This window comes from Emys orbicularis, chromosome 8, assembly GCF_028017835.1.
Source record: "Emys orbicularis isolate rEmyOrb1 chromosome 8, rEmyOrb1.hap1, whole genome shotgun sequence".
In the NCBI taxonomy this organism is placed as follows: domain Eukaryota; kingdom Metazoa; phylum Chordata; order Testudines; family Emydidae; genus Emys; species Emys orbicularis.
In genome coordinates, this window is record NC_088690.1 from 11,121,325 (window position 1) to 11,134,400 (window position 13,076).

The window sequence follows — 13,076 nt, forward strand, 5'->3', positions numbered from 1 at the left end:
TTACCAGACCATTAAAGTAGTGTCAATGAAGTAATGGTCTCAAATAGAGTGACTCAGCCAGAGTTCCTCCTTTATGCAAAGAAGGAAAAGGCAGATAGATCTGAGAATTACTCCTATCAGGGAACTCCAGAGAATGTCAACGTTTCAGGGAAAGGCAGATGGCTGAATAAGTGCAGTTTGCCTCACCTTAAACAATAATGGAGGTATATAATGTTATTTTATTAGTAAAATTTCTTAGCATTTATGTAACACTATCTTCAAAGCGATAGAAACATTAATTGTTCCAACACCTTAACAGGTAGGAACATAAACATCACCCCTCTTTTGCAGCTGAGGAAGCTGAAGAGCATTTGAGTAATATGCCCAAAGTCATACAGCAAGTCAATAGTAGAGCTGGAATTAGAACTCAGGACTTCTAACTTGGGCCATCATTACACCTCCTTGCTGATTGAGTCCTCTTTCTCTTGATTGTACAAACACCGTAATTTGACCCAAACCCAAGAAAGTGAATGCAGTAGCACATAACCAGGTCCAAAATACATTCCTCGTTTTGCTGCTGTTTTCTTTTTAAGTTTTACTTACATTACAAAGTAAAAGTTAGAAAATGGATGATGAAAAGAGACCCAGGATTTTCATCTGCACCCCTTACCCCTAGGACCAAAAACTCTCAAATCTGACTTGAAAAAACAATGCCACTTTTTCCATTACATCTTTTCCTGAAAACCTACCTCCTGAAGAACTGGGATAACTGGGGGATTTCTCTGTTGCAGAAAGTACAACACCATAAGGATATAGGCATATGAAGATAGGCTTCCTCTGGATGCGTCTCCAATGTCACAGCGCTAGACAAAATACATTTTGAACAAAGTACTGAATGAAAATTAAACGACAAGGTATTTAACTCTGTGAACTATGGCAATGAACAAAAACTCAATTACTGTTTCAGAATTAAAAACTGTTTAATCAAGTCTGAAAGATAAATGTCAACAAATTTAGAGAGACACTGTCAAGTAGTTTAGGAACAAAATTTGATCAACTCATAAAGCTTCAATGATCTGATGGGAAAATGTCTTTCCAAATTCTATGGCCCAAATTTTCCAAAGCAGCCTCTAAAATTGTGCAGTTTTTGCTATCCAGCTCAATTTAGTTCCAAAATTTCAATGTTGTGAAACCAACGTTTTCCTAACCTTATGTTAACAAAGATGCTTCCGTATTTTTAGTTTTATTTTTAATTTAAAATTTTTATTTTAATGATTTTTATGTGAAGTTAGTTATTTTCCTGTGGTATTTGCAACTTTCTTAATTGTTACATTACGCTAGTGTATAATACCCCCTAAATGTGAAACCAACTAGCCTACTTTCACTGCCGGGGCTCTATGAAATACAAACATCAGGCATAAAGGGTGAATTGCCTTATTAAAACTGAAAAATATACAGTTTATTATGGTTTTATTAGTAACACAGATATGGACATAAGATGTTATGAAATATACCATTTTTAATCTGGCAAATTCCCTTTAAAATATTTTGAAAATATAAATGCTTGCATTACTGTAAAAAAATCTTCTTTACCTATATACTAACTGTAACTATTATCAAAATGGAAAACATTTATTAACCTGGTCTGGAAAAAAGACAGCAGTATTTTGTGCTACTTACACTGCGCTCACGTGGTAACATACAAATGTGCTTTTAAACTCTGTTCCCACGTCTAGCATACAGATAACTCTTATTGGCAGTTCACTTTACTCTAAATACATAAACACAATGCAGTGCAATTTTAACAGCACCTTATTAGGGCTGTCAATTAATTGCAGTTAACGCCTGCGATTAACTGAAAACAAAATTAATGTGTTAATTTTTTTAACACGTTAATCGCATGCCTCTGGGCGGGGAGGAAGACATCTGCAGCAGGGCTGAAGCCCCAGCCCCAAGCTCTGGGGGTGGCAGGGGGGCTAAAGTCACAGCTCCAGGGGCCGTGGGGGGCAGGTGGGGGCCTGAAGCCACAGCCCGCTGCTCCAGGGGCGGCAGGGGGTGAGGGAGGGCTGAGGCCCCAGCCCGCAGCTCCGGGGGCAGCAGGAGGTGAGGGAGGGCTGAAGCTGCAGCTCCAGGGGTGGCAGAAGCCACAGCTCCGGGGGTGGGTGGGCCTGAAGCCACTGCTCCGTGGGCAGTGGGGATGGGGGCCTGAAGCCACTGCTCCGGGGGCAGCAGGAGCCAGAGCCCCACATCCCGAGACGGGCTGAAGCCCGGTGCCCCCCACCCCGAGGGGGGTTTAAGCCCCACACCCTGAGCGGGGCTGAAGGTGGGGGGGGCACAATTTTTTCTAGGGGGGGAGGTCAAAAAAAATTTTTTTTAGTCAAAATGGGGTCACCGTCACAAAAAGTTTGAGAAACATTGCTATAGAGAACAGAGGCCTGGCAAGCTCAGCCTCCCTGCACCAGCCTCTCCTCCCCTGCCGCATGCCAAATGCCTGAGGTAAAATCCACCCTCCTTTGCATACAAGGGCTCCCTCAGCTAAAGGGAGTTATGTAAAAATAGTAATAATAATTCTACATATGTAAGTTCAACTTTCATGATAAAGAGATTGCACTACACTACTTTTATGAGGTGAATTGAAATACATTTCTTTTATCTTTTTTACAGTGCAAATATATGTAATAAAAAAAAAGTGTAAAATAAGCACTGTACACATTGTATTCTGTGTTGTAATTGAAATCAATATATTTGAAAATATATAAAACATCCAAAATATTTAAATAAATGGTATTCTATTATTGTTTAACAGTGCAATTAAAACTGTGATTAATCGCGATTCATTTTTTTAATCACTTGACAGCCCTAGTAAATATTAATTCAAATTCACTGTTATTAATAACACATCAAACCTTCCACTATCCCAATTTTGACAGACAGGGAAACTGAGGCAAAAGGATTTAAGTGATTTGCAGGCCACAGGAGGAGTGTCCCAGCCAGAGAAAGTCAGGAATTCCTGGCTTACAGTCCTAGGCTTAGACACCATCCCTCTCTCAGCTCCCTTTGTGCTCTTCCAAAGAATGTAAATATAGAGTCTAATCCCAACTTGAAAATTAATTATCAGCATAAGTGATAATACAATGGACAAATGACTGTCACATTCTGGAACAAAGTCAGAAGTATATTTCAGTTATCTCAAGGGACAGCAGTACATTAACAGCTTGTATTATGGTACAGCTCTAAAGCAATAATAAAACAAATTCTGCTAGTCTTTTCATGAAAATCCATTCACGTGGTCAATTAAATAATGTAGAGCAAATAAAGAGATAGTGTTTCAGTCAACAAACAAAGAGGCTGCATGCCAAGTCATTTACAGAGCCACATACCATTTATCTCCAAGATCTCCCTGCACAAAAAAACAATTTCTATTACGCTTTTCTGCAAGATTATAGGGGAAAGAAATAATATTTTTTTTAGCTAGAAAAATTACTATCTGGATGCACAGTGCATTCTGATTCCCAATTATATTGTTAAAGCTTTTTTGTTGGTGTAGCTGGCTTGAGTTCAAGAAATTAAAACCTACTTTTTCAAAAAAAAAAAGCTTTCCATCAAACACAAATGGTTCAACAGCCAACAGAGGGCATTAAGGCCAATTTCTGCTCTGGAATATGTTTGCAACTTCACTGGCTTCAATGGGAACTCACCATACATACCTGAGGGCAAAACTTGGTTCGAAGGGCTTGTCTACATGGAGCAGCAATGCGCTCTAGAGGGGTGTGATTTCTAAAGAATACTTGGGAAGATTTAGTTTGTGCCAGCAGAGTCTACACAGGCCACTTAGTGCACTTTAAAAGTCACACCCTTCTAGTGCACATTTATAGACAAGCCCATACACAGCCACTCAGGAGGTAGCATCTTAATTCTCAGATTAAGAAGATTCTGCTTGTCTCCTTTCTAGCTGGCATCAGCATCATGTAAGCTCTTTGGGACAATGACAGTCTAGCACAGAGCACAGTGCTATACAAATAATAAATAATGATAAAGTCATGTTGTACTGTATCTTTATATTACCTTAGCAAAAACTTTCATTGTATATCCCAAATATTGCACTCTAGGATCAATAGCTGCATATGTAGCCAGCATTCTTGTGTTATGCTGTGCCTGGAAAACAGACAAGTATTAGAAATAGTTTATAGTTTAATATGGTATAGCCTGCAGTTCAGACATGGGGAGGTAGAGAGCCAAAATATACAGGGAGGCAAATTCTACGCTCAGTGACACCCATGCAACATTTCAGTGTGGTTGCAAGAACACAATTAAAGGCTGACTTCAGACCAGTTTATTTGTAAAAATTAGCACCTGAACACACCAGCTTGTTCAAAGATGGAATCACTCAAAAACTGAGTGAATCTGGGGCAAATCCTGGCCCCTCCTTTGCTGGCCTGGAGGGGCCCATGGCAGGAGAAGCTGTTTGTTTCCACAGTGTAAGAAGAGAGCCAGAAATTGAAGGACAAACAGGCTCCATTAAGCTGAAAGGCCACAGTGACTCTGCAGCTCAAAAAAGGAAGGCCTCTCCATCACTGTGCCACAAAGCTAACCAACTACTTGGGCTGGGCACTGGGCTGAGGATTTGGGGCTATTTGAATTAAAATATGTAAAAAAAATTGGATATGGTATTTTTATTTCTGATTCAGAATTATTCCCTAGGAACTTTAATGCTATCTCCATCTTTTAGACGTCCAAGTATTACCATCTGTAGGCAAACTTTCCAAACAATCCTGCAAAGTATGCATTAGCTTTTACAGAAAGAGACACTTACTAGAGTATTGTATAAGCTGATGTCTCCCTCTAAGCCACTGCGTCTGTGTTCAAATTTTACTATAGGCACTTTGGCTGTTGTTATAGGCAAGATGTTTTTTAAACCTGAGGAGGCAGGATAAAATATTTCCATAAATATTAAACATACAAGCAGATACATGTAATTGTAAATATCATGTAGAGTACATTTAAAATACATACCTGGATGCTTTTTAAGAATTTTTGCCAAACCTTCAATTATTTCCTTACAATTTAGTTTCTAGAAAAATAAATAGCAAAATCTGAGCAATGAACTATGGATCCTCGCCCCACAAACTGAACAAATATTATATTTCATGGAGTAATGAATGAAGGATCATAAATCTTTCTTCATTTTAAGAGTATAAAATGTAATTGCAACATATATTTTCAAATATTGAACTCCCACCTCTGCATTTTCATGGCCTTCCAAGGTCATGCAGATATCCAGATCACTGTCCCGGAATCCAAATCCATTTTTTGAAGAGCCAAATAAGCACAGTCTGGCTTTATCTAACCAAAAGAATAGACAAAAAGTGTCACTTTTTTTGTAATATCTTTTGGCACTGCTTACTACAGGAAATTTCTTATTTGAGATAAGAGGCTGGACCCAATTTTGCATAATATATTTAATGGACTTTTAAATCAGTTTCTACTGGACACCTCTGACATCTCATGTCAGACAACAGAAGTAGTTGGTACTTTATTTTAATTTCTATGTGCAACTGATGAGGAATTAAAATGCAATTTTTGATGTGCCTGCTGTGTTACGGACTCAGTAACTAATTATTACATACAAATTTCTACATGCATTAATTGCTTTTTTACAGTACAATACAGTTTTAACTATTTTGAAAAGTATATAAATACATGCAAAAAACTAGTTATAATACACATTAATAACACAGATACTAAGATACAGCTATTTGTACTTGATTCTTTGTGATTTTTTTGGTTCATTTATACTTCCCAAGGTTTAGCAATTGTAGGGATATAGGCTCACATTAAACCAGGGTGAACTATGGTTTTAAATTGAGTTGGGATATTTGCATGAGCATTAGGCTCAAAGCATGTGACCAAAAAGAATGAGATCATGAGAAAGAAGTAATTGTGTTAAACTGGCAGTGACCATTTGAAATACCAGTGTTATCTTATTTAAGGTTGGGCTGCAGTAATAGAAATAAAACAAGGTTAATTGGGAACCAAGCACAGTAAATAATTGGCTATGTAAGAAACTGCTTCATCTGGCTTTAGCTAAGGTCCGATAATTGGCAATGACATCACTTGTTTGTTAATGGGTATAAAAAGGTAAACCCAGGAGTTCATTGCTAATACCTGCCTGACCAAGTTGGAGCTGACAATATAGGTTTAAGCATCCCTGGGTTTAGCCCATTTGTAAGTACCTTGATCAAACAGCTTATAAATGGTTTGTTACTCTTTGGATGTAGTAAATTGCTTATTTAGGCTTTATAGGCATGTTTAGAGCAATTGTATACATACACCTCTACCCCGATATAACACTGTCCTTGGGAGCCAAAAAATCTTACCGTGTTATAGGTGAAACCGCATTATATCAAACTTGCTTTGATCCGCCGGAGTGTGCAGCCCCGCCCCCCCGGAGCACTGCTTTACCGCGTTATATCCGAATTCATGTTATATCGGGTCGCGTCATATCGGGGTTGAGGTGTATTATTTGGGCTTTGGATGTAATAAAGGAATTTAAGGTTAAATTGGTGTTGTGGTAATAAATACAGATAATAACCCTGTATAAATCATGATAATTCCAACAACAACATGAAAATTCCATTTTCTGTTACAGGAAAGTTTGGTTGATTGGGATGTTTCTCTGTGCCCATTAACCATAGTCTATAGTATAAGATACAAATAATGAAGTCAATGCAGTTTCTGAATGAAACATTTTATTTCCACTTTGGGTTATTCATTTCCATTTTTGTTTGAAATTTATTTTCACTCATGTATTAATAAGCATGGTAATATAATTGAGAAGGATTTCTTTCTGAATGACCTGTTTTAGATCACTGTAATTTGTTCATTTTGAAATCAATGATAAGAAACTATATCTATCAGCTCATGGCTGCTTTCAAACCTTTGATGGAATCAGAAACCTTCTGTCTTAAGTTTCTGTGACAGAAAGATAGTGCCCTCAATCCTCAGCTGTCACCAATAAGCACAGGGCACAGCTGAAGGGTCGAGCTGCAAAAGAAACATTTACAACTACCTGATCTTGGGGCCAATTCTGGAAGAAAGAATGGTCTTCTGGATAAGACAATAGACTGGAACTCAAGCGACCTGGTTCAATTCCTGATTGTGCTACAGACTTTGTGTGTGACCTTAGACAAGTCACTTAGTTTTTCTATGCCTTGGTTTCCACAATATATATATATGGAGAGAGAGAGAATAATTTTTCCTACTTCATGGAAGTGATGCGAAGATAAATTCATTAAGATTTCAGAGGCACTCAAATACTATATTGATGGGGTCCATATAAGTACATGGGCCACAATGCTACTCTAAACTATATGTAGTTGGCTATAGCCCAATAACACTCTTTCCCTCCCGTGGCATGCTTCCTGTGCTTGGGGTCAGCAAGGGTTTGGTTATGTCAACCTACATCATGCAGGCTTTCCTCCATGCTGTGGAGATGCACCAGTTGCCAGCACCACTAGGGCAGCACAAAGGGGCCAGAGTAGGGTTAGGGATTGAGTTTATATGTCTACAGGTACCTTTATATACACACTCAAAAGGAAGACGCCACCATTTTAAAGTAGACAAAGGAACAAAGAAAGACAATTCTATATTAATGGGCTGGACAACTGGAATGAAGGAAGAAATTTTAACAACGAATGATAAGTGGTTACCTATTATTACATACCGTTGTATTCTTTTCTAATAAATCTTTCCAAACTTGCCAGAATTTGTTCTCTGTTTTGTTGCTCAGAGAAAGGAGGTGATAATTCATCTGAGAAAAAAAAAAAGTTAGACTCTGATTTAACATTCCACTATATTTTTGGTCCTAAATATCTGATTTTATGAATTAAAGTATTTGCTAATATTTATTCTCTTTGAATACCGATTTTTTTTTTAAGTCTGACGTTTTCTATGGTAGTTAGTACTGACTGCATTTTACTTTGGGACTTGATCCTGTTGTCATTACTCAGGCAAAACTCTTGGGAGCCAATAATAGCTTTGCCTGAATAAGAGCTGTAGAATCTGGCTAATACTGAGGGCTTGTCTACACTAACAGTGCGGCAGCTGCACCAGTGCAACTGCGCCACTGTGCTTAGTGAAGATGCTACCTACGCCGATGGGAAAAGCTCTCCCATCAGCGTAGGTACTCTGACTCCCCAAGAGGCAGTAGACATAGTGCTGTCTACACCGGCGGTTAGGTCAGTATAACTGCATCGCTTAGGGCTGTGGGTTTTCTACATCCCTGAGCAATGTAGTTATACCAATGTAACTTGGTAGTGTAGACCTAGTCTGAGGCCACACTGCTTACCACACCAAATCTCTATTACTCCTGGAGGGATTCTGCATCAAAATATTAAAAATTCTGCCCCCCAAAATTTTTAAATGTGAAAAATTCTGCAGATTTTATTTGTCAAAATAATGCAATATAATCACACCAGTTTCAATTGTTTTGGTAAGTTATTTAAACTACAATATAGAAAAAAGTTCCAATAACGATTCAGCATTTCCTAAACACATGAAAGTTAAGTTACAAACACTTGGTAACCAACACCCTGCATTCCAGTTATAATCCTGATTTTCATTTAAATTACATTACAGAACACCAAACAGCAATAAAAAAAAAAGTAGAATGGCATTTTAAATTGCTCAGACTTTCACACATGAAAGACATACAGTTTTGCTAATCATTGTCCTGAACCTGGCTGGGTACTTTGGGAAGTGCTTGGTTCTGATTGTCCTGACATTTTATTGACTTCTTGGTAAATGTTTTATTTGCCCTCAAAGTCTTTTTTTTTTTTTAATGAATAGGTAAAATAAATCCTGTGCTGTAATCTAACCCCATTGTGCCACTTTGCCACAGGAAAAAAGTGAGAAAGCACATAGATTTTCCTAGCTGATTCCCTTACTGTCATTATAAGGCTTTACATCACTCTGGCAATGTAGGGGTCTTAAAACTTTTACATGTTTTATGCTCCTGGGGGAATCGACTGAGAATGGGAACCATTAACTAACAATAGGAACATTAACAATGTTACTTCACAAGCAGGCTGCTACATTTCTGCCTCAGGTAATGAGATCAATTAACCATCAACAGCAACTTTGACAAAATATGTGTGTGTGTGTGGGGGGGGTGTTTACAAAAGCTATTTTCTTTAATGTAAAAACAAACAATTTTCAGTAATATGATACTAATATTTAATTAAGTGGTTTTTTCGATTCTCAAGAAGTTACAGACATGTTACTAGGCAGGCAGCCTGCTACAATTCTGCCTCACAGAATGATATCAATTAACTAGCAGGCAGGCTGCTACATTTCTGTTTCAGGTACAGAGCCTTCCTTGGGCATAATAAAAAGACCTACCCCACCTCCATGCCTGTTGAGTCGCAGCAGAAGCGATAGGGACACAGTCTCTCTCGCTTGTTGGCCAGCCCCGCCCCACGACAGTGATCAACATCTCCCCCACAGGCACACACGCCCAGCCTCCCTCCCCCTGCAGTGATTTGCCTCTCTGAGGCTGCTTCAGGCACGCTGGAACAGATGCACTGCCTGGGCTACCAGGGAAGAGGTGCGTGTCCCCCTGCATATTTCTTTTTAATTTTACAGAAATATGTAGACCATCTGAATTCTGCACTCCCACAGGTGTGCAGAATTCTGTCAGGAGTACTTTATGCACATTGGCTGCCTGTTCTCTCCAAAACCAATAATAACTAAAGATGAAAGCTCTTGCTTAAACACATTTTGGGGCCAAATTCTTTGTCAACTTAACTCTACTGACTTCAAACTACATGACAAAACAATATGGGCCAAATTCTGTTTCAGCTACATTGCTGTAACTTCCTCCCACTAAAGTCAATGAAGTAAGCACCACATTAAAGGGAACAGAATTCGGCTCTACGGCTTTAATTTTTAGAAATTACAGCCTGTGAAGTGAAAAGTCCTACACTAGTCCAACAGTAATACTGTACTTACCAAAGCATCTCTTACACACTATATCAAGTATTTCCCGAAATCTGTTTGTCATTGGTGGTAGTGGTTTTAGATCAATTTTCTTAAAATCCTCTGGGCAGTCATTTTTGGAATGGCCATCACGTTTGCAGATGCTGCATACTATAGTTGGAGGCTATTAGAAGAAATAAAATAAACAAATTTTAAAATATTTCAATGAATGCATACTATTTCCATAGGACTGTGGTGAGCAATAACAGCGTTTATCTAGAGAACAATAAAAGAGCACCCCTTGACAAATCACCTTTTGCCCCTGCAGTGCACTACAGAGTTCAGGAATTCTGCCAGAGGATAAAGGGAAAGGAGAGGTCAGAAGAGGAGGGAATCAAGAGCTGAAATCAAGAGCTTTGCATGAGGAGGAAGGGAACTAGCCACCAAGTATATGCACAATAAACCTCCTAGATAGTGACCCACTGGCTGATCTGTTAAGGATTATAAAAATGTAATGTCACAAGCCCAGTCATGTAGTACTTCTTTAGGTAAAGTTCCCACTGACATCAATGGGAGGTTTGCCTGTGTAAGGACTACAGGATTAGGCTATATAGGTTTAAAATGTCATGTTAGTAAATAAAGAAAAATATTTGATTCGATTTCTAATCAATTTTTTACAAAGAAGAGTTGAAAGTAGTTTCAGATACTATACTTGTCTCTGAGACCCCCCCTAGCAGTTTTTGTGTTTACTATCACGTTACTTTTTACAGTGTTTTTCTCTTGCCTATTACTATGTGAAAGACCCACACAAACAACATGGGCAACACAGGGCTTGTACCCTACCGGGGTAAATTGACCTAAGTTACGCTACTCCAGCTACATGAATAACGTAGCTGGAGTCGACGTAGTTTAAGTCGACTTACCCCAGTGTCTTCACTGCGTCGACGGGAAATGCTCTCCGGTCGACTTACCTTACTCTTCTCGGGGAGCTGGAGTACCGGAGTCAACTGAGAGCGCTCTGCCGTCAATTTAGCAGGTCTTCACTAGACCCGCTAAATTGACACCTGCTGCATCGATTGCAGCAGCGTGGCTCTCCCCAGTAGTGAAGACAAGCCCTAAGTGATTGACTGACTATGCTGAAAAACAGAACTGACTACACAAAGTTCAGTAAACAAACTGAAAAAACAAATACATTTCTCTTTGCTACTCTCTTTCAGTTACAGGTACACTAACCCTAGGGTTACCTATTTTGATTTACAAAGGGGGGAAAGGGGGGAGTTCTCATCCAGAGATCTTGGCATCCTTGACAATATTTAAACATACAAAAGAGCATAACTCCTCTACCAGTTACTACAGCTCCATCAATTCCACCTAACCCCCTATCCAACAGAGCTTAGGGGGAAAAAACCTTCTGCCCTATAATTCTCTCCTGACTCTAAAAGTCAAGGAGAACCGAAAAGATTTTTGGGCAGAAATGTGTTTATTAACAGTGTCCCTTTAATAAATTGGACTTTTACAAAAAAGTCTGAAATGAATCGAAATATTTTAATAATTACACAACTATCACTCACAACAGTTCTAGGCCCTTAGGAACTCCGCTTTCATAACATGCTATATTATCGTCTCTAATGCCACATGTTATCTGACACTCTGAGACAGACTGGAGAACAGTCTAAGTGCCTAGTGTCATGAAAAGATGGGAGTGAATAAAAATCAATGTTTAAAACAAAATTTAAATATATTTTTATTTAATTTAAATAAAATGAATTTTTAAAAATTTAAATCGGATTTTTTTATTTACATTAAATACAGGTTTATTTTTTAGGAAAAAAACTATTTTAAATGAACAACCTAAGTTAAGGCCTAAACTTATTACAATCAATTAAAATAATCTAAATTAAATACCGGTACGCTTCCTACCAAGTTGTAAAAAAGTCAAAACAGCAAACTCATGGAAGTTACTGGCTAAGCACGTGGAACCAGAGTTTGCTGAAATGCTACACTAGTTTTTGATAACAATAGCCTCTTCTACAGGTACAAAGAGAATATTTTCCTCATTTCAGTTTATTCAATTAATTCAGTTCAATGAGTAGTTCATTCAAAGTTAAGAAAGCAATGAAGTTAAAAAGCAGGAAAGCTTGTTTTCCTCTTCCAAATAATGAATAAAAAGTAAGTATAAGATTCACTAATTCTAAAATATTGAAAAACATGGTGACTAGAAACAATTGTTCAATTTACTAACTATATTAATAAAGACACTGTAGAAACTGCAGTACTCCTATAAAGTCTACCAGAATTAAAGCAGCACATACCCTGAACTCCCATTTAATTCCTTCAGTGGCAGTCAAAAGAAAGGAGATGTAATCAAGCTGGAGTCACTGATTATTTTTTGATAAGGCCTTTTTGGCTCTCAACACTTTTGGCTGGGTGAAAACTGAGTGATGTCAATTTGCTCTAAAACATCTAATCTTCAGGAAGATGCCTGCATACTTCTTATCACTGCACTGGCAAATCTTTTCTCTGAGTTACTTTTTTTAAAACTGAAAATCTGGAGTTTTCCACACTGAAATGTATCAGTTGTTTTTACCTAGAGAAGAAGAATATAAGGAAAGCCAATCTTCCAGTCCTTGGGGATAGTTATAGCCAGGGTGGTAGCTATACATTAGTAAATAACTGTTGCATTTAGTTAGGGTCAAATTAGGTCATGTTTGTACAATATTTTGAAAACTGGAAAATGATATAAAACTGCTATCAATAAGTTTTATTCAACATAATAATTTGCCTTCTTACAAATGAACAAAAATAAAAAACAAACAAAAAAAATATTAGGGCCCAAAAAAGATGGGCTATCAGGTTCTTTCTTTCTCTTCTATGGTGAGCAACTACACTGCACTTCCCAACTATGGAAAAGTAATGAAAGTTAGAAAATAGCCTATACTTCTCTAATCTGACACAGGGAGGAACATCACATTTTATAACCAAGATAATTATACATCTCTTTGTACCATAGGTACATGGGTCAAGGTGCTGGTAAAGCTATGTTGTAACTCCTCTCAAACCATGGTGATACCCTGACATGTTAACTTCTTTCAGCCCTGTAACAATACATTCACCTGTGCTGA

The 13,076-nt window shown here is 38.0% G+C and overlaps 1 protein-coding gene across 1 annotated transcript in view; it reads right to left on the reverse strand.

The window, feature by feature from the left end:
• The window catches only part of TUT4 (terminal uridylyl transferase 4), a 77,887-nt gene that overhangs the window by 21,938 nt on the left and 42,873 nt on the right, over positions 1-13,076 (reverse strand). The window contains exons 15-21 of the mRNA XM_065408902.1: positions 9,988-10,138; positions 7,703-7,789; positions 5,219-5,322; positions 4,993-5,050; positions 4,793-4,896; positions 4,045-4,134; positions 729-842 (exon numbers count right to left, since the gene is read on the reverse strand). Coding sequence (XP_065264974.1) covers positions 729-842; positions 4,045-4,134; positions 4,793-4,896; positions 4,993-5,050; positions 5,219-5,322; positions 7,703-7,789; positions 9,988-10,138 — 708 coding nt within the window. The remainder of the gene's footprint in view (positions 1-728; positions 843-4,044; positions 4,135-4,792; positions 4,897-4,992; positions 5,051-5,218; positions 5,323-7,702; positions 7,790-9,987; positions 10,139-13,076) is intronic.